Source organism: Necator americanus, chromosome I (assembly GCF_031761385.1).
Source record: "Necator americanus strain Aroian chromosome I, whole genome shotgun sequence".
NCBI classification, from domain to species: Eukaryota; Metazoa; Nematoda; class Chromadorea; order Rhabditida; family Ancylostomatidae; genus Necator; species Necator americanus.
This window is the reverse complement of record NC_087371.1, coordinates 7488931-7511008: the sequence shown is the minus strand read 5'-3', so window position 1 is coordinate 7511008 and position 22078 is coordinate 7488931. Positions and strand designations below refer to the sequence as shown.

The 22078-nt window shown below is 41.9% G+C and overlaps 2 protein-coding genes across 4 annotated transcripts; one reads left to right on the top strand and one right to left on the bottom strand.

Moving 5' to 3' along the window:
* Positions 1–755: 755 nt before the first annotated feature.
* On the top strand, positions 756–9817 carry RB195_004797 (uncharacterized protein; the record flags this gene model as incomplete). The annotated part of the gene is made up of 15 exons (XM_064182806.1): positions 756–806; positions 866–1028; positions 2639–2750; positions 2826–2894; positions 5024–5077; positions 5382–5741; positions 6073–6184; positions 6253–6287; positions 6533–6609; positions 7786–7848; positions 7928–8007; positions 8194–8332; positions 9007–9100; positions 9591–9740; positions 9811–9817. 15 exons carry the CDS (start codon positions 756–758, stop codon positions 9815–9817), a joined length of 1566 nt encoding a protein of 521 aa, XP_064034073.1.
* A 2563-nt stretch (positions 9818–12380) lies between these two features.
* Positions 12381–20946, bottom strand: RB195_004796 (uncharacterized protein; the record flags this gene model as incomplete). 3 transcript variants are annotated; one of them, XM_064182805.1, is made up of 17 exons in its annotated part: positions 12381–12600; positions 12805–12852; positions 13756–13834; positions 13905–13984; positions 14051–14138; positions 14196–14275; positions 14337–14421; positions 15647–15735; positions 15799–15892; positions 15962–16071; positions 17135–17225; positions 17818–17906; positions 19277–19364; positions 19423–19508; positions 19561–19630; positions 20790–20856; positions 20908–20946. In XM_064182805.1, 17 exons carry the CDS (start codon positions 20944–20946, stop codon positions 12381–12383), a joined length of 1503 nt encoding a protein of 500 aa, XP_064034070.1. The 3 variants fall into 3 exon arrangements, with proteins under 3 accessions (XP_064034070.1, XP_064034071.1, XP_064034072.1); XM_064182804.1 differs by having other exon boundaries at positions 15968–16071; XM_064182803.1 differs by lacking the exon at positions 20908–20946.
* Between the last annotated feature and the right edge of the window lie 1132 nt (positions 20947–22078).

The following is a 22078-nucleotide window of genomic DNA, read 5'->3' as shown; positions in this document are numbered from 1 at the left end:
CAAACTGTCAGGCGTTATTCAGTCCTCTTCAAATGCAACAGCACGTCCCCATCAGTCCAAAATCGTTTGAGATTTATGAACCCATGTCTAACCTATATATTGACCTGCGGGAGCATGCCGATGAGTCAAGCTAACGTTTGTATTCTTCCAGACAAGTCTCATACCACTTTATTGATCTCGGAGAGATGAAGGGCTTGCTTAGCACTAGAGCGGTTTCGAAACATGGGTGCAGGCACAGCGAACCTCTTACTGCCTGCGTTACATCCGTCCCCAGTTTACAGCTTTTATCCTCCCTCCATTTTTCAAAATCTGAATTCAAAATGTGACCCTCTACTACCACGGAATAGTAACATGATGACACGCACCGGTGCATCATAAAGTCGTCAACGTGTTAATTAAGTAGACACGAGGCTAGAGCTCAACAATAGCTGCATTTCTAACCATTTTAACTGCAACAATTTTTTTTTTCAAATGAGAAGCAGTGAGATTTCAGCATAGTTAGTTACCGCAAGGAGTTATATTGGTAGAGATGGCTACGTTATTGTGGAAGAACATCTGTTATGTTCTTTGCTGGAAATAAAGGACAAATACTCCGTTAATACCAATTTTCCACTACAGTTTATCCGTGATAAGTAAAATTATGCGTGTTTGTAAGAAGAGAGCAGTCGAAAAAGCGATAAACACTCATCAAAACACTGTTAATTGCTGAGAAATAGGAAGAAGATCGGGGCGAGTATGGTTCATTTTACTACATCATGCACTCGAGTTCAGCGGCCGACGGTGGCCATTCTTCAACTCAACCAAAAGTCGTAACAGCTAAAGTACTGCCTTCTCAATTATCAGAGAGAAACTTCGATTTTTTCAGAATCGGAACACAGACGAACATTATGACAACATAGCACGAATCGTAGATCAATCTATAACAAATGCAAATCGAATACTCGATACACTAGGAACAAAAAAAGAGAATATCAACAAAAAAGCACGTGGTAAAAGAGGACCAGTACCTGAATCGAAATGTTCCTTAGGTGCGCTATTTTATTTGCTGTCTCTGTTCCAATATGACTACATAAATTGGCTGCACAAACTCTACATCAATGAATAGGCCGAGAACGTGGCCTTATTTTAGCGAACACGATCACTTGAGAATTGTGTATGATTCTCGATAGCAGAAATATGCCAGCTGTTCATTTATTTGTATCACCTGCATCATCTGTGCTCTAGTTGTTCAGCGATTTGCTCCAGCGCGAGAACCAGTAATATTTAATTTCGTCCCGACCGCACGCAAGGTTTGGCCAGTGTCTTCTTTCCTCGTAAGAGACATCTTTCCTTGAAGAGCTTTGTGAAAAGGTCTGGATATCGGCGGTCTTCCTGCGGCGCGTTTAATAGGTGGAATTCAGTTGTCCACAGCTCTGGTCCGACGACTGCTGTTAAAGCGCATCAGCGGAAAGTAAAATAAAGTGGCAGGACCACTTTATTTTACTTTCCTCGGCGGATGCGGTTGCGTCTCTGATCTTCGATCGATAACGTGGATCGACAACGTCGCACTTCAAATCCCTTCTTCTAAATGCGAAAAGTGGGACACTTCTAGCAATCACCCTTCCAACTGAGCGTTCTATGACGCTGATCGCATTTTCCTCATGTTTGGAAAATGCAAAATTTCTGATATTCGTGCGTTTCTATTGTCACATATAGGGAGATGACAATAACTACGAGAAAGGATTGTAACCTTGGCTTCTATGGAATGTACGCGTCGCACCGGCACCCGATGTAGCGTTGTAACTTCATTTTTGACGTAAGCGGTGATCATATCCCCAGCATTCCCCAGCAACAACATCCATAATGAACTAAATCGCAAACCCAAACGATGATGACGATTGCGACAATTTCAGCTACTTGCCTGCGAAAGCAGTATGAGTTGGTGCTGAAGAAGATGATCAACCAATCATACCCTCTCTATGTCGCCTGCATTTCACCACAACACCGCTCCATGTCATTTTGACCTACGTGTAACGTGATTTCACGGTGGAGAGCTGGCGGATGGGATCGAGGTGGAACCACCACGAAGCGATGAGCGATGCTAGGAAAAGTCTACTACTTCTAATCGCTACGCTCCGCCGCACTGTTTTAACCGTAATCACTAACGCAACTGCACCGAGCTTCAGAGGCCACATGCAGTGAAATTTTCCTAGTGCGGTAAAAGCGCTGCAGTGAAAAAGTGTGTCTTTGTTGGACACATTGTTATCCAATAGAAATTTATAAGTTTCCACTGGTCTTAGCACTGGAATTGTTTCTGCAACAAACGGCTAGGTAACGCAGCGAAATATCACTGCACTAAGTTTGATCAGGAAACCAACCACACCAGTACTGGATAGCTCAGTTGGATAAATGAGTCGCCGACGGTTCAATTTCTGTCGCGTTTAATCTTACAATGACTGATATATTGGATACGGGCTCAGATAGTTTTGGGTCGGCTAAACACGTTAAGGAAGCACATGAGATCTGTTAGAGAACAGAGTGGTGATTATAACTTCAAAAATACTTAATTATTATTTTAAAATTATAATCATTTACCTATATTATATTATATTATATTATATTATACTACTATAAAAGGCAATAGAGCATTTATTTTAAGCTTCAACAAGCAGCGCTGTTGGTTCACAATCTACTTTTTCCGGGCCTTCTACAAGAGGTTTTCAAAGTTACGTGGATACTCCGTCACGGCTAAGGTCGTATTCAAAGTCAAAGTGAGAAGTTTAAATAACTTTTCGAGAATCTGAAACCTATTGTACATAAGACTCTTTAATGTACAAGTAATTAAGGAAGTCAGAAAATAATGACATGGTGCCCCAGTGTTCTTGTAAAAGAGGAAGGGAAGAATGCACTTGCAGGTTCGTATTGGCATACTACATTTCTACTACCACCTCCTAAAGATTCGCAAATATTCATGATATAAATCAAGATACTAACATTAAAGAATATAACATGGAATGTGATATTATACACAATATTCAATTTTCTAGAGTTCGTTATTTTACCTGAACAAAAAATAACTGAACTTTAACTGAATTCGCCGGCAGGGGAAACGTTTTCACGACCATTTTCTTCCGGCAGAAACTATCCAGCAATTTTCGAGGATTGGCCTTGTTTCAATTTCTGGTTAGAGTCGAAAATAATAATATTTTCCGCTATGTCGGCAGTACTTATGGGAAGAAAAAATGAGACCTAGTTTAGACTCGTTGGTGAACTTGTTTTGGAGTCGCTTATAAAAGTCTGATCGCTACCTGCACGTGGTGTCCCTGTTTTCATCTATACCCTCCACAGTGATATGGACCAAGATTCTCATACATTGCAAAAAGAAGCGGTCGTCCAGCATAAGCCCACAACTTGAGCAGTCAGCTACGTGAAGGAATCGTGAAGAATTTATTGGAGAGTATGGAGCCAGCGCAAAAATGCCGAAATATTAGTAGTACAAGGTTTTGGAACAGATTATCTCGGAGCGACTTATTAAACGTTGGGAAGAAACAACGCGCGACGAAGCTGGCTTTGGTGCTGGCCGATCTACGATTGACCAGAATTTCATCGTTAGGAGGGTTATCGAAATCTGGGAGCGGTATTCGAAGCCAATTCAATTAGTCTTTCTGGAGTTTGAACCCACTTTCGACTCTCCACATCGGGCAGTCTTCTCAATTCTCTCTCTCTCTCTCTCTCTCTCTCTCTCTCTCTCTCTCTCTCTCTCTCTCTCTCTCTCTGTGGAGTACCAGGAACGTTCGTTCGTCCACTCAATGTCATAAATCAACGAACAACTGCAGCAGCTCGAACACAAGCCGGATGTAAATTATTGTTTGAAGGAACTGAAGTGAAGCGAACAGGAGCCGTGGGACCCTTCTAGTTCAACTTCGTCATCGATGGCTCATGCGAAGAGCAGTCCGTCAGTGTTCTGCCGGCATCCTCTTAACGCCATCAGTGTTCTTTCACCAATCTCAACTACGCTCACCATGTTATTTTATTTGCGAATAGCAATACGAAACTTCAACAATCTTCTATCGAAATTAACTGGAGCTCATGGTCTACTTCTACGCTCTGATAAATGTGAACTGATGTCTCCTTGAGACCTTAAACCGGCATCAGGGTAGGCCAGCAACCGATCAAGCTAGTCGATGCGTTCTGTTACCTGGGCTGTTTGCTGAAGAACAACAAGAGATATTTAGCGGAGATGCGCTAAGGTCACCTCTGCATTCAACTCCTTAAATAAATTCCGGTTGTCCACCCCCATTGGCAACGTAATCAAGCTGCAAGTGTGCCCATCCGCAAGTTGTCCCATCGTGATGCACGGATCATAGAGTTGAGTAGCACTATCCACGGTGATTTAGACAAAAAGAAGCTGTTTAGATGACTGCTTTGCTACTTTTGGCCTAAGGCATGTGAGAATGAAGATCTTTACACAGAAATCGATGAACAGTCGAGTCGTAGTACCGGCGAATGACACGTGAAGGTACCAATATTTTGCACCGCTGTCGAAAGTGGCCCCGGAAATTCTTTGAACACGTATTGAGGAGACCAGCAGAACGCCATGTTCAACGTGTTCTGAGGAGTCTGTCGGTCGAGTTCAAGATCGAGAGCCCCACTGAGCAGAAAATGAAAATTCGGTGTCCGCGAACGAGCGTTTGAAATTAACTCGAAATTGGCCAGATGATATGGCGCTTACAAATTGATTCGAAACAGAGTGTGATATCCCGAAGTGGTGCGGTTCAGAACGGTCAGAACACTTCATGTCAGTCCATTTCCTATCTTTTATGAAGACTCGTTCTTTTTTTCCCAAACTGCACTGCTGTGCGCAGGAAGAGAACAGAATTAGTACTAACAAAAAATTCCTAAATCTAGAAGAGGAAACACTTTCTATTAAAGGAAGTTCCAATCTTTCTTTTCATGTCATATTCTATTTTTTTTCCCTGGACTGTGTAGTTATCTTTCAGTTAGAAGATGTTCATGGATAAAAACAATTATCATTACTTTATAGGGAAATTGAACTCCGTTACGCCGATGCTTTGGCGAAATGGGCATCATCTTCTAGGTTTGTCTAGTTTCTTTTTTTTTCTCTCTTTTCCAATGCCCAGTAACACGAATGAAGTGGGAAAGTGGCCGCAAAAAAAACTCAAGCCACATTCATTCTCGCTCGTTCTTTGCAATTCCTATCAGTTCCCGATCACTTATCTAGATTGATATCGGAAAGATTTTGTTATGTTTGATCAGGACAGTGAACTTCAACTTCTAATAAGAAGAAGAAAAAATCTTTTTATCTGCAAAATCGCAAAGCTCTCCTCACAGCTGGCTATTTCTGGATTTTATAACGATGATAATATATGAGATTTTTCCAGAACAGTTACCCCAAATCGTGGTAACGTGTCGTCAAGAAGCAGAAACAATACGACGTCTCACATATCAATGTCTTCTGTTTATCGCTCTAGCGCCGGTTCTTCAGCCGAATTTTCGGAACCATCGAATTCTTCGCGATATATAACGTTGAAAAAACCACGACGACGGAAACTTCCATATCGCCGAGAAAAACCGAGACATACACACACCGACAAAAAAGCCTCACAAACTCATGTTTCAAATAAAGAGGAAGAAGGGAAGGTTATCGAGGAGCAGAAACATCTCACGAGTGATAACGCTAAATGCAGAACTTGTATAACTATTACACATGCGAATAACGTCTATATCAAATGTCGTTGCGGGTGAGTTCAGGATTCAATCTGTAGAAAAACCTTCGATAGATTCACAACTCGCTGATTCAAATTTCTGAGCATTCGGTTATTTCTTTCGGTATACATAAAGGTCAGATTCTCTTTGAATGTTCATTCGAATACTGGCACTGCCACCACTGAGGTGTTCGATTTGAATACTCGATCACATCACCTATTCGAGTGATTCACGTTGCTAAATCTTTCGAATAAAAAAAAGAAGGGTTATATTCATCTTCGATAGAAGATATGCTATGGTGGAGTTTCTGCACGTACTTTTCATTCATCTCCTTATAATTCCCTCTTAAAGAATTTTGCTGCTTAGACATACTTGTCACCAACAAAAAGGTGCATCAATCAAATTTTCTCTGGGAAAAGAAGCAAAGCATCCATTGGTTGTACCATCGTCACCAAAAAAGCCTGCAGCAAAGGAAAAGGTTCGTAAATCCATGTCTTTTTTTTTTTCTTATTGCAACAGTTTCTCTAATTTGTCCCCAAATTTCAGAAGAAAACTTCATTTGGCACAGACAGTGAGAAAAAGTAAACCCATATTTTTATTCCTATGCAGAACCACTGCTACAGATTTGATCTCGGCTCGATCACAAACAAATTCGTGTGCAGTAAATAAGACGAAGGGATTGAGGAATTCGACAAACTTGACCAAGTATGGTTCATCTGAAGGGCAGCAGATTTGCAATGATCGTTCGAACACAGATTCGTAGCAGTGCCAATGTCACCTTTTGAAAAGAAACCTTCCCAACTTCATGTTTTCATGAACTATTCAGAACAGAAACATCGTTACATACAGCTCGATGCTACAGTAAACGTGTCGCAACATCTCCAAAGAAGAAATTTAAAATAGGTGAGAAACACAAATGCGATTATAGGACACATATACTCTGCGTTTAACACGTGACAAACAGACGTTTGTTCTCGAAGGTGAATGGTGATAAATATATTAGTGAGGTTTATTAAATTAAATTTGTTACTGTTGTACGCCTCGGCGAAGATGCGGACAACCGCGCCGGGCGATAACACTAATCCCCACCAACACCAGCCCGCCGATAAGGTAAATACCCTTGTAAACTTATTAAATACCATTTATTACAGATAATTACTTGTTATACTACTGTCTTATGCTTTATTTCATTTATTTACGTGCGTCTTAGTTGTCTCCCATCTCCTGGTCCACATATTTCGTTCTTAAAGGCAGCTTATCACGAAATTAATAGTTATTTACTATGTAATTTAAATTATTTATTTATTTCTGATATTAATTACTAAGTTACAACATGTTGTTAGCCTTGCATCGAAATTAGCTGCATTTATCAGGGAGCAGACTCCGACTCCTCCCTGATGAATGCAAGAAAATGTAGGCCACCTGTCGAGAATCGAAACCTGTCGCACTCGTCGATGAGTTCTGTTATTTGGGCTGTGCGCTGAAAAGCGATGGCAAAGAGATATTCAGCAAAGATGCATCAAAGCTAATTTGGCATTTAACTCATTGACTAAGTGCCTCTGGTAGATTCTCTGGTAGATCACCAACGCCAACGACGTCAAGCTGCGAATATACCTATCTGCAATTCGCCCTATCATGATGTACGGATCGGTGACCTAAGCAGCGCCCTGATTGGGAACCTCGACTGCATGGAAAGAAGCTGTTTAGATAGAAGTTTGGCTACTTTTGTCCAATGGTGTGCCATAACAAATAACTTTACTCGAAAGTGGATACGGTGTACTCGCAGATGACTCATTTGAAATTAGAAGCTTAGTCCTAGAAATAGATTTACATTGCTGTTTCAGGATTAGTATTATTTTCGAAAAATGAAGGATCAACTTTCCAGAATAAATTTCTAATTACAAATGACACTGGCGCAAGTATGAGGACGATTCACTGATTTTCAATCGAGAAACACTTATAAAACCTTTTGGCTGCTACTACATATGCACTTCGTCTGTCACCCATTTTGCCACACTCAAAATTATATTTGCTTAATTATCTCGTTTTGAACCTAATCAGATGTGATAAATATTTCAGTGAATCCGGAAATTCTTAGTAGTCCTGCTACTGACCCAAGACTGCACACACCAAGAGTGTCTAGTATGTCAACTTCTCGTGAAATTTTAATTTTTTCGTTCTCTTTTTTTCAAAAAGCTAGCTTAGTGGCTCTATATTTCAGCTAGTGAAAAATTAAGAAGAGATTTCTGTCGTCGTACATTCGAATCAGAAATGAATCATGAAAAACCACCAAGCACAACGGTAAAGTGATAGATTTGGGCAAATATCACTCACGACTTGATCGCACTGATCCAACTCAGTGATAATCAAGGGGTTACTAGAAAGTGTTATCCATGTTATCCAGATGATTTGTTAATTGAAATTGTACTATCTACTCCAAATATCAATGAATCATCACAGCTCAAGAACTCTAACACTATTTTGCAGAAACAACCAGCAGTTCCTGCGAAACCGAGATCATCTCGTTCGCGTACTCCTCGTGGATATAGAAGAGACTCTCGTAGTGAATCCAGTAGAAGAGAACCGGATCTGCATACGGCTCGTTGCAGAACACCGAAGAAATCTGGTAATACTGAATTAAATGGGGGTTCTCGAGCACTGAACAAGAAAGAATTTCTGGTGCATTTGCGTATGCGCACACCGACTGCAGCACAGAGTTGGGTCAAAACGACATGAAACTAGGTATAGTTGCGTTAACGGTTGCGCTCGAAGCGGTGGAGCGTAGAGGTTAGCATCGACGTTGACCTGTGCTAGCACCACTCATCGCTATTGTTCGCGATGGTCCTGCATCGACCGTAACAGTTACGCTTCACCGCGCCGCTTCCCTTACGCAACTTCACCGAGCTTGCGTCGCTTCGACCCGACTTTAACGCAGCATAATGCTCACGTTCAAGTGTCCGTTGTTTACGATGATGCGCGATTTTTATGCGAACATTTAACCGATGAAATTGAAGGAAAGTCGTCCTTTCGAAGTCACTGTACCGGACGAATATGCTGCGACTGTGCAGGGTGAAGCGCATATACGACGTCCTTAATCGCGCTGCTGCGACGCGACCGCAAAGGACACACAAACACACTGGCACTCCGCTTGTCTGACGATCGCTGGCGCATTTTCACTGTATCGCTGGTGGACTACTCGAAACACTGGTGCCTACCGCGACGCCTTGCGGGTGGACACGTTCGACGTCGATCCTATCCTAGCAGCAAGTATAAACAAACTTAGCAATTGAATTTTTGCAGGGCGAGGTCGAAGCGAACATGTGCGCAAAGGACGAACTCCGAGAGGTTATAAAGGCAAATCAGAGGACTCCTCCATAAGGACAGCAAGAGCTCAGTAAGTTTTCTGGATTTGAATTGCCTGGATGATCAGGATTATCTTAAAATAGGTTCTAATGTTGCTGCTATACTATGGTTTTGATTTTCTGTAGCAGTTTTTTTTTCCTGCACTGCCGCTCCCAATATTCCACTGATACCGAACTGGCAAGCAGAATCACACGCAGAGGTTCCGAGATTAGATCATAATAGAGGGACAAAGTGTCTGGCGTAAATCAAACCACTTGGAATGCTGCGAAATGGTTGGCACTAGGTCGCTCTCGAACCATTAACCGTGCATTCATAGCTGAACTGCTTACGGACTGCGCTATATCCCTCCCGAGAGCATAATACAACCTTCATTTCGACGAACCCATACATGGGTTGTGATTTCCAGTACTTTCTAGGACATCCGCGATTGATCAAATACTTTCCAAAGCTTTCTTTAAGTCCACTGGTTGCCTGACAAAAGCTTTACTTCACAATATTTTAGAATGGAAACTTGTTTTTAGAACTCCTAAACAGAAATCAGATGGTTTGAAATTTGATGCGACATTCCGTGTAAATGATCAGGAAACCAACGAGCTCCATACTCTCATAATTAAAGCAGATATACAAGGCAAGAAGATCAAGAAGCTCATAATGAATGGAAAGACGTGCAAGTGTGTGAAACCCACATCTTAAAAACAACTTATGGTTTTTTTTAGATGTAGGAAAAATATCAAATTACAGGGTCTGATGAAGTACCGGAAAAAGACCTAATGCGGCGTTGGCAACGATATCAGCATCTAATCTGATGATTCTTGTAGTTCTGCTTGTACTGTATATTTACGAGGAGATAAATGATGAAAATTAAAATTAGACTATTGTTAGGACTAATTTCAATATTAAGACACAAAAGTATAGAAGGATAAAGTCACTGGCGTATCAATCCACTTGCGATGCGCCAACGCGTTTTACTGCAATTCGCAATCGTTGAGGTTTTGGAACGCGTCTTGCCCTATACAATGGCCTGAGGGGGACAGCCGATGTGCCAAGACAGTTTTTATGAATACACAAGCGAAACGATACCTAACCGATATCACAAAACTGACAATATTCGAGTCTCTATGAGCAAACATAGACTTCAGTGTGTAGATCATAAGTATGACTGTGGCCCGCTCAATTCCCTCTAACCGTCCTAAGAATGGGATGGGACACGGTGTTCGCTCATACGAGATAGGTGTGGATGAGCCGCGCTTGTGCACGCATCGCATGCACGAGTGAGAGGAGAAAATCAATAAGGTATCGTCAACAGCGTATTTAGAGGCATCACCCTACGAATCTGGGGTGATGCGAATTTCATGTGGAAAGTTCCTATACGGGCTCGTATATTATGGAGAGGAGGGTGATTCCGTCCATTTCTTCCTAATTGCCGTAAAAAACGGCCCGGAAGATGCGGCGGCGCGCTCCAACCGAACTCCTTGTGGAAAATAGCGTGTCGGAACGCTCGAAGTCGTATCTTCAGGGCCGTTTTTACGGTAATAAGGAAGAAATAGACGGAATCACTCTTCTCCCCATAATCTATGACTCCGTATAAGCATAACCCACTTAAAACCCGCACCACCCCAGATTCGTGAAGTGAAATAAGTGGGAGGAATGAAATGGCTGCCGAAAGAACCTGAGCCTGTACAAGAGGTGTGTCCTAACGTAGCCAGTAGGAACAAACGCCGTCCCCCCGCCGTCTTTCACCATGAATAGAGGGAATTGAGTGGAGCCACACTCACACTCGACTATTTACACTCTGGTTTCTATATTTGCCAACGAAGAAATCAAAATCACCAGTTTTGCGATACGCTGCCTTGAGTCCTTCTTGGAAGTTGAAGAAGAAAGACAAGGATGATCCTGTTCCCGTTTCCACTATAATTTACCAAGCTCGATGAGTTCATCATAGCTGATAAATAGAAGCAAGACGGATATACGTATATACAGTCATCCAATGAAAAATCGTCGGCAGATATATGACTGTATCAGTGCTAAATATGTTTATCCACAACACGGCAAAATCCCGCAGCAAAGCGTCGTTGCACCGAGTTTGTGCTAAGAAATCAAGTAAATAATTTTGGATGAGAGAAAAAATGAACCCACTGAAATGGCGAGAAAGTGTTTTCGTGGAATTACAACTACGAAAGATGTATGATTGGACAAAAGAAATGTGACGGAAAATGAATCCCTGCATACTAAGATCTTAGAAGTGCCACACGAGCAAAACAAACAATCAAACAAACAGAAGATGGATATGCTGAGACTACGTAACTCTATTCTTGCATCACTATACACAAAATAACGAAAAACCACAAAACGCAGAACGAAAAGCGGTCCGTGAGTATTCGCATAATGCAGAGAAGCTCAGTACCTTCACCGATAACCCATCGCCTTAGCACGTTACAATATATTTTACGCCATTTACTTGTATGTAACGTATTTTATTGTTTTTATTTGTATGTAACGTATTCTCTTGCACATCTCATCACAGCACAAGTTACTATTCGGGCAAAGAGCGAACTAAGAGTTGGACCAAAGGATTACGGATTCACTAAGATTATTTTACTAGGCGTATGCCCGTGGGTCGTGCAGTAGAATAACTACGGAACGTTAATCATGCGCAGTAACAAGAAAGAAAAGAAATTTAGGACGGAATTCCATTTCTTCAAACTTAAAGTCAAACTTAAAGGTAGGGGGCACTCAGCCGCTCTCTCATTTCTGGAGGTAAATAACTAATTCAGTCGGGGCCCTAAGAGTTAAGCATTAGTCCCAGAAGACTCAACCAATAGTCCCAGAAGAAGACATGTAAGTTAAAGTGACTGAAAGAAAAAAGGAAGTTAGACCCTACGGAAATAAGACTGCGACTAAATGCCTCCTCCCCCTTCCGCTACTACATTTTCCCCGGATTATGAAACCACCAAGATTATCTTACTAGTTGTTTGGCCGTGGACCGTGCAATAGAATTGTTCCGCTAATAGTAACCCTGCATCCAACTTACATTTGACTCCGGTTTTCATCTTCGGTGTCAGATAGATGAAATCCGGAGTCGTTGTACATGACCTGTTTGGTTACGGAGATGCAATTCCTTTCTTTTTATGTTTAAGGTTAAGGCCATTATCCAAACGCTTACGCTTCCAACCTCTGCGCATTTCTAGCTGGAAATAAACCTAGGACCTCCCCTTTAAGTGTTAATCTGACATTTTTTTCCAATGAATTGTGTTCAACAACGGAAAATTGCAATCTTTTTATTGGATTGACTTTTGTATGTTTTTTCTGTATCATTCTGTTGCCATTTGTGCAAAGTTTGACACTTTTGATATCGTTATAGCTAGCAAAGCGAACGCGATAATCCCGAACACAAACGCGATAATAATCGCTGAAACTTCGTCGTCACTCTTCATAACCTTGTTTAGATGACCGAAGTTGCAATCCGAATCATCATTATATCTCTGACTTTCTCCTTTAGGAACAGGAACACCTCTGCTGTCAAACCTCATTCTAAAAAAAGTCGTATGATTCGAAAGTCTATGAAATTAAAGCAAACTTATCCTTTGTAACATTTTATAATACACAAAATCTACGAAATAGAATAGGTCTACATCTTCACGAGAGCGAACAAAGACGGTATAGTTTTACAGATCTCGTTTGAATGTATTATTTGTCAGAAATGAACAAGACAAAAAAAGAAGATACAAAACATACTTGTGCACTGGCGTAATCGCTTCCGCGGAACCTCTGCCGGATTTATCTCTGAAAAAACCAATTGAATCGCTTCGGAAGAGTACGTCCAGAAATTTGAGTGCATATGCCATTTCAGCGATGGTACTGTTGTTAACCGAAATGTGCAAAAGTATACAAAAGTGAAGTATGCATAAGTATACATAAAGTATAGTATGCGCAATACTGGATCATTTTCTTATAAGTATCCGTGAAAATAGTCCCAGATTTGGGACGCCTTTAGTTTTAGTGTATCTCAATTAATCGCGCCCACATCTCAATCATTCCCCAAACATTACCTTTCTTTCAAACGACATCCGCTAAATAGTCATTAATCATCTAGTCGAAGCCATACAGTTCGAACACATTTAATAGTCACTCATCAAAATGGAAATACGAAATGCCGTACCGGATACTCAGATGTCTGAGAAATTAGAAATTCGCTGAAATGGCACATGATAGTCCACAAAAGGAATTCAACAATCGCACTAATGAAAAGGTCTTTCTAAGTCCATGAATATTAAAGCCGTGGTCGAAAAAAAACAATTCGATTCGATTCGATTGAACGATGATCACAGATGGTGACTATAGTCATGTCAAAACAACATGAAGCCCTGTACAATTGCGTAGCAGCAGCACTCGAAGCGGTGCGGTGGAGACAGCGGTTGGAATCGAGGTGGGACCGTTGCCAACTGCAGCGATGTGTGGTGCTAGCAAAGATTCTACCACGACTATAACCGCTACGCCCGCCACTTGGAGCGCGGCCTCCTACGCAACTGCGCCGTGCTTCTTGCAGCTTTGACCTTACTATATATAAGATAGAACAAGGTTAATGCTAAAAATTTAATTGCTATGCACCTGTTTTCAAATCAAACATTAAACGCGTTGAGTTCTTGAGAAAACATCAATGTAAAAGTATCAAAACATGCTACAAACCTATCCTTTGATCGCGACATAGCGAGATCTCTTTCTTCGTTAGCAATTCCTGTCTCAAAACGTGCGGCAGAACGTTTCGCTGAAATAATACGGTGTGGCAGTAAACAACAGAAAATGATTTGTAGTGAAACAAAGTTGTTAATGCTAACCTTTATCGCTTGCCTTCAACATTCTTTGCAGCAATTCTTCCGCTTCAGTTATGTTCATGAAGCGATCACCAACACGTATTCTGAATCCAGAGGTCTACGTATTTGGCTAGAAAACAGTAAGCAAAACTAAGCAAGTTTTCCAATACTTCTGTCTACGACTAGATGCTTCTCGTACTGGAGTTGATGCACGTGACGTTCGACAACTGTCAATTCTGTGATAATTAGGTCGCGGCACTTAAATAGATTCGAAATATCCTGTGTAAAAAATTATTTTCAACAAACGAAACATACATGCAACTCTTTGATTATCACTTCTGGAACGAACATTCGTAGCTGTCGAAGGGTTCGGAAGAGAAGCCTGAGGAACACTTCTGAAAAGAGAAAAAAACGTGAAATCAGTTGATTAGTACATGGTTCCAAATACGGATATACTTTGTCACTACTGTTGGTGATGCTGCTCTTGAAGTGCGAGTGCTGTCAATTCTGTTGAAATTGGTATAATGACGACGAGATTTCTCTGCAAATATTGGGAAAGTTTGCATTTGTATACCTAGCTTGCATCCCAAATTATCATAGTCATAATCATTTGGAACACTACAGATCACGACTGTACTAAGGATTAATAACTAGTCGTAATAGATTATCGTGGAAGAAAAACATCAGAACGTAATCTGTTTGTAACCATTTGGACTCGGCGTCACAATCAAGAAAAACGACCTAGTGTAGACGGCTGTAAACGATATGTGGCAGTGGAGCAAGCGGGAGCATTCTGGATGCGATTCCCTTGCCTGCAACAGTACGATGGCAGGAAATGAATAAAGGTCCCATCCGGATCGCAATCGCAGCACACATACAGCAGCCCAAATTGAGCGCAGCAGTAGGCAATTTTATCAGACTTCAGGTTCTTGTTCCGAACAATGTGTTATAACAATGTGTTAAAGACGAAAATGAATTGGAAACACAGTACAATGCGTCGAGAAATTTGCGTTGAAAAAAATGAAGTAAAAGTGTTTATGGTTAGTACATCTTGGGTAGAGAAAAAAGCACGTATTTCACTAGCTGGGTTTTTCTCCTGGATTTGCGGATAACTTCCGAAATTACTCTTAACAAGTTCTTCGGTTCCACCTCCTGCGCTTTGCCCCCATCCGCTATCTTTTCGTTTTTTCATTTACCATGAATGAAAAGGAAAGGACGAAAAAAAAACAGAATCATATTTGAAAACGTTACCTAGTTTTACCTGTGCTGACACCGAATTAGCGTGTACAAATATTAAAAGATAGCAGATGATTCTGGGTGAGTGCAGCGCAGTCGGTTAGAGGTCCGCTTTGGTCGCATGTTTCGTGGATAGACACCGCCCCGGTGGTGATCAAAGCTTTCATCCTTTCCGGGTCGATTGTATGGGAGGATACAAGCATCGACTTTATCATCGGCTGGGCATCAACCTATGAATTGCAACTAGTAGTACAGTACGAAATCACTCGTAGACGGAAGAATGGAGGAAGAAAGAATGAAACTAAATGAGCGGCTAAGTAACTGAGTAAGTCGAATGACAAACGAGGAAATTTTCCTACACGTTAAGAATAGAAGTTCCAGCCCATTTCCAACAATTAATACTCTCAGATAGGATCAATGAACCCCCAAATGTTCGCCAGAAGATTGAGTGGGAAATGACCATCACCGAACACCGTCTAATTTTGAAAAAGAAAACTTAATTTCGAACAAAAAGTTCGTTTGCGACTCACCAGCATTAGATTCCTTCTTCAATTGAGCGAGATTGCGCAATAAGCCCTCAGTTTCTTCTCGAGAGAAAAATCTACCACCAATGCGAATGCTGAAATGATGCAGTTATGTCAAAATATCAAAATAAAATAATAAAAGACCACTTTACTAGGACCTCTGTTCAAGTTGTACATCTTCTTTCCTGTTTTGAGCAGCATAATCCTTGTTTCTCCTCGCAGAATCTTTGTCGCGGTCTACATTCTTACGCTCTGAATTATTGAAAATCTCTATTTTCTACCGAGATCTTTCACATATTAGAAGTAAAACACAAATCGTACCAGAACCTTCGCCTTTCCGACTGTTCGAGTTTGCCAATGTCCCTTCTGTTCGTTTCTTCGATTTTTTTCGCGAAGCAGAATCTTGTTGTTGTGGATGAAATTCTTCCATACTATAAAATCCAACCTTCTGTTGTTGTAAACGAAGAAATAAGGGGGTGAAGAATTGCATCTTGCAACTTGTTTCACCTATTACTGGACAGAACAAATTCAATTTTTGTTCATTGTTCACGTTACCTGTTGTTTGTAGCACGGCTGTCGGCTTTGCATTACGGTTTAAATCCGACTATTCATTTTTACGTCCAATCAATCTTTTCTAATTACATTCATGTTGTTGTTTTGCGTGTGTTGTGTCGTTTACAGTAAGGTCAAGAGGACCTGAAGCTTGGTCCAATTGCGAAGGCGGCTGCGTGGGCTGCAGACTTCCGGCCCTCTTGACACTCATGGATGTTACGTCAGGTTTGTGTTGTGTGTTTGTATTTTATGGGTGTTTCCCTTCTTGGATTATTGAGTAGAAAAAAAGGAGAGGGGAACTGACGATCTAATCTTCAGGACGTCAGCTTGTTTGAATCTAGTGGCTACTCTAAACGCTCTTATACGTATTGGAACGCGGAAGTAGGACGATTTTTTTGTGGTTGAAGGCAGGATAGAACCCTTGACTGAGTAGATCACAACAAATGAGAAATATCCATCAAACCGTCTTCATCAAGTTCTTGAACAGCATATGTGAGCAAAATTTACTCACAATTTTATCATTTATCTCTGCCCCATCTTCAATTTGATGGGAAAAACTCGTTCTATCTTTTCTTTTTCTGGTATGTAATCGAGTCCACACGACATGAAACATAGTGCAGTTGTGAAAGTGCACTATTTTTCATGTCGTGTTGACCACTCGAAGCGGCACGGTGAAAATAGCGGATGGAATCGACGTGAGGCCATGTCGAACTGCAAAAACGAGCGGTGCTAGCGTGGGTCCCTTCTCGATCCTAACCGCTATGCTCGACTGGTGTGCTTCGAGTGCAGCCGCTTATGTAACTGTACGGTGCTTCATGTCCTTTCGACCTTATTATATTTCTTATTATTTTTCTTATTATATAAACTTTTTTGTGTGGTCTTTCAGAGACCTTCAGAAGTAACCATGAAGAATTTCAAAAACAGCTGTGTAAACAAACAAACTTTCGTGGTGGTGACAATACGAGCTCATCAGACCGATTTCCTGTACGAAAGGTCTCCGCGGTTCTGGTTTCCGGCGATAGAGCAGCCTGGTCTGGAATTATCTTATATGATGCAGACGGGTCAAAACGATCTATACTTGGGTCAAACCTATATAAAGCACGGACAGTTACGTAAGCGGCTGCGCTCGAAGCGACGCGGTGGAGATAGCGATTGGAATCGTGTGAGGATCCTCGCTACCGCCACCCATCTCTGCAGTTCGCCACGGTCCCACCTCGTTTCCAACCGCTGTGTCCGCCGCAACGTTTCGAGCGCAGCCGCTTACGCAACTGTGCGTGCTTCATTTTGTTTTGACCCGACTATAAGCTTTGGCGCAGTTGCGTGGACGGCTGCACTCAAAGCGGCGCGGTGAAGCAAGCGGTTTCGATCGGAACTCTCGCTTGTTGCAACCGGTTAGCATCGGATGATTGAGGATCCCACTTCGAAGGCAACCGCTTCCGCAACTGCACAAAGATTCATGCCCTTTTGACAATACTATACACCTATTACACTACGACTCTAATACTGGCACCCAATAAGCTATGGTTAAGTTAGGTTAAGGAAGGACTTCAGTTCACTTCTGGAGTTCTTTCATGCACTCCGAAGGAGTTTCTATGAGCTGTTATTTCAGACAAAGAAGAACTTACCGTTCTTTTGCTTCTGCGCATTTGCAACGTTAGACTCCTCCAAAGGATTGGGATCAGTTATTGAGACTATATGGTCGTCGAATCGAATTCTACAACAAATCATACGTTCACTTCCACCGCGTTTACTTCAATTTAGAATCGTTTGAGGTTAACGAACACGTGTTCGGCCTATAAATTGGCTTGCCTATGTATCAAGCCAGTGTTTTTATCCTCCTAAACAAGTATGATACCAATTTATAGACCTCAGAGGGATGAAAGGTGCGGTTGGCCCTAGTAGGGGTCTCGAACCATCTACCGTACGGCCATAGCGGACCTCATACTGACTGCGCTACATCCGCCACAACAATAGAAGCTTACATAGATATAAACAAAAATCTTCTCATATAAAACAGAACAAGGAAATGCTATACGAGAAACAACAGTTACATTGGGTGCCGAAATCCTACAACCGGATGATTCATCTGCGCTAACGCACGCATTTTCACTGTTTTAAATAATGCATTGGCACATTTCCTCCAACTTTTGCGTCCGCCCAGTCGAACGCGCACTGCTGGAGTCCAGATGATGACGTTAAGTAAGCGTATCACGAATTTTCCACTGTTGTGTTCTTTACGCGAGTGAATAAAGGTGGAGTATCAGGGAATCACTGTGAATTCCCACCTCAAATTCAGAAGAACATGTGCACAGCAGCGATGCGTGTTTTTGTCTCCTCAACGACGCAACTTACAGCGACCGAGTGTCTCGCGTTTGAACGCATAATTAGCTGCATAGCTGAGAAGATAGAAACTCACGGGGCTAGACTTGTAGGGAGAATTGAGAAGAACTGAGAAGAATTGACTCCTCTCTTATTCGTGAACTACACCACTTCCCATATCCACTTGTGCAGATTTCATCAAAAATATCTATATGCACTCCCTCTGGACGACGGGAAGGTTTTCCGTGTACACTTTTGCTTGCCTTTTTTGAAGATTGCAAATGTAGCAAGCACCTACATTGTGGAGTGAAAGCGATACGAAGTATGTGACAGATGCGTAAGCGGCTGCGCTCGAACCTGTGCGGCGGAACGTAGCGGTGAGAATCTAGAGGGGACGCTTGCTAACATCTTTTATCGCTGTAAATCACGATAGTCCCACTTCGATTCCAACTGCAATCGTAAACGACAACACCAGTTCGAGCGCGGTCGCTTACGCGATTGCACCGTGCTTCTTGTCATTTTAACACGACTATCGTCACATTTGCGCAAGTGCCGTAATTCCAAAAAGTGCACCGATCACGAAATCTGTTCACTCATCTTTAGAATTCGTCGGAGTACTTGTTTTTATAGTGTTTTCAGTTTAGATTTTAGCAATCTTAAGCCAATAGGTTTTCCCCTCATCACAGCTTTGGGTAGGCTTCGCTTTCTGATGTAAGCGTGGAACTGCTGCACTTTGCTAGTTAAGCAGTTTAGCATCAGACTCACTTGTGTAAAGATGGTAGTGACTCGTTGCTTGAAGATGATGGAACAGACATTGACTTATTTAATTGCTCTTCTCGCCGATGACCCCGATCTGGAATGAAAAATAGTCAATATCAGAAAAGAAAATGAAGGACGAGTCACGTGCGTACCTGAACAGGTAACGTTCGCCTTTTCTCTCTTTTTTTTAGACTTTTTGGAATCTTCCAGTTCCACTATATTGTCGTCGAAACGAATCCTGGAATGTTGCATGTCAATACAATACAGATAATTTCATATACTGCACAGACTTGTCTAGAGAAGGAAGTGATTCTCCATCTGAATCCGTCTCAAATGCTGTTGTTTGGTTACTTCGTTGACCTGAATATGGTTAAAAAAATATTGTAGTACTGCTCAGCAAAGAAAAAATACTGCGACTTCGTCTCGTCTTGCATTTGTGGTCGACCAGCCCAGAGTATACTAAGGCCCAAACGACGTGAAGCACGGTGCAATTGCGTAAGCGGCTGTCCTCAAGCGGCGCAGTAGAAAGAATCTGGGCGGGATCACTGCGAATTGCAGCGATGAGCGATGCTAGCAGGGCTCGCTCCCCGATCCTAACCTCTACGCTTCACCGGAACGCTTCGAGCGCAGCCGCTTGCACAACTGCACAGCGCTTCAGGTCGGTTTGATGGCGGCACAACCGCTTAGGCTCTTGTCGGATTCTTCAGGGAATTCTCATTGATGCTGCATTATCACTTTATCGTTTATGTACAAATACAAACAGTTCTCGAGTCATTTTCATAGTTCTGCCGCGCCGTGCAGTATAATGGATAGGGAAGCGGAAAGCGAAGGTTTTCTTCTCTTCTAGCTTAAGCAACGCCGTTTTGACTAGAATCTAAGGAGGACCCTCGCTAGCACCACTTATCTGTGCAGTCTACAATGGTCCCACCTGATTCCAACCGTTACTTCGACCGCCCGCTTCGGGCGCAGCCGCTTACGCAACTGCACTGTGCTTTACATGTCGTTTGGACCCGACAATAGCGAAGGTTCCATCCCGATTGCAAGGGGCTTCACCGCACCCTTTCGTGCAGCAGCTTGAGCAATTGCAAGACGCTTCCGTTCTTTTTGACTCGACTATACAACGGACACCTCTGATAGATTCGTCAGAAGCACTCATGTGCTGCAGCAGGTTGGTACTCCTTCCGTGGCCGGGATTTTCCTCGGCGGTGTCGTCTCCTACAGTAGCCATGGGTGTTCGATTAATAAAAGTAGGGAAGAGTCTGTCAACCACCAAGAGAAAATGATGTGGATCACCACCGTTCGCCCGAAAAACCTCAACGATTGAGAAACGCGAAAGCCTCAAGTCAGTAACGAGCAACGAGTAACGAGCGGCTTCGCTAATCGTCACAAGGACTTGAATATGAACCCTTCTCGTTCACTCCACCGCCGACCAAAGCGCATCGCAACATTCCAAACCAATGTGAATATTGGCGCTCGTATAGTGCTGTAGCTCAAAAATTTTTGAAAACGTAACCATTACCGGCTAACTTGCTCGGAGTCGAATCCTCCACATATGTTTTCTTTCTATACGAATCGATCTCCGTCATCTTAATTATATGGGATTAGAAGCTCCTTGCGGAGGAGAACCGTAGGCATACCACCAGGGTCCAGTTAGTACAAACTGAACCTCGCTTCATCTCCTCTGTACTCTTTGTTTATGTGACCGATAAAGATTGTGAGATGAGCTAAGTTTTCTGATCGTGTATGGTGGGTCCACTTATTTGTAAACTTTATTGATACCGCAGAACAATATCAGTTCACATCTTTTAACCAATAAGAAGAAAATCTGTATCTGATCTGAGACCATACCTCTTTAGAACAAATTTGTATTCTTTCTACATCTTAAAGGTGACGTCAGAGGGAATTTTCGGCGCTCCCATATACAGTTCGGAATGCAGCTTGCAAATATCACAGCAAAACCCGATACGCTCTCACGAAATCATGGAATCAAGAGATCTCAATTTACCAGAAACGGTAACCTTTTACACCCAGACGCGTGCTAGAATGGAAGCGCATAAAGTGATTGATGATGAAATTGCCCAAGGAAACAACTTTTTACATTCTACTTCATTTACGATTGATGAAATCCACCAATATATGCTTTCATTTCATTGTCTATGTGTGCATGTAAAGACTTTCTTCACCGGGTTAACTGAGGTTCTGCAGTTGGATCCTACAGTAGTCAACATCGAAAACTTCCACGGACGCTGCCTTTAACAGAGAGGAAACATCAACACAAAGAAAACATCAAAATAAAGAGAATATCATAATACAAATATCAATTAAAAACTGTTCTGGAAAGAACGGCTTCTCGATTCCTCGGATAATGTTGGAGGTGTTACTTAACGCAACAGTACCATTACTTTAAAAATATAAAATACAATTAACTCTGAATGAAGTCAAGAAAACAATGTAGAGGAAAAGGCAGCACCCACGATAAAATCATCGGTATAAATTATAACGAGTTAAGAGGAGCTGCTATGTGTATTAAGCAAACACACTAGCACCAGTAAATCGATTCAGTTTGCTTAGATTCCATTCAGGAATACAATTTGACGGAAAAGTTTCGATTTACAGCGCGAAATTACTGAGCTGACTGACCACATATTTTGTGGATTGGTGTGCATGTATGGAGAGAAGGAGGAGCTGCACGTTTCTAATGTGGTATTTGTGGAATACACCAGTTCTTACTGGCAGAGATACACTTTAAGGATTTCCGTAAACGCTGTCCTTAGTTTAATCCAATAAAACCCATAAGAATATCATGCT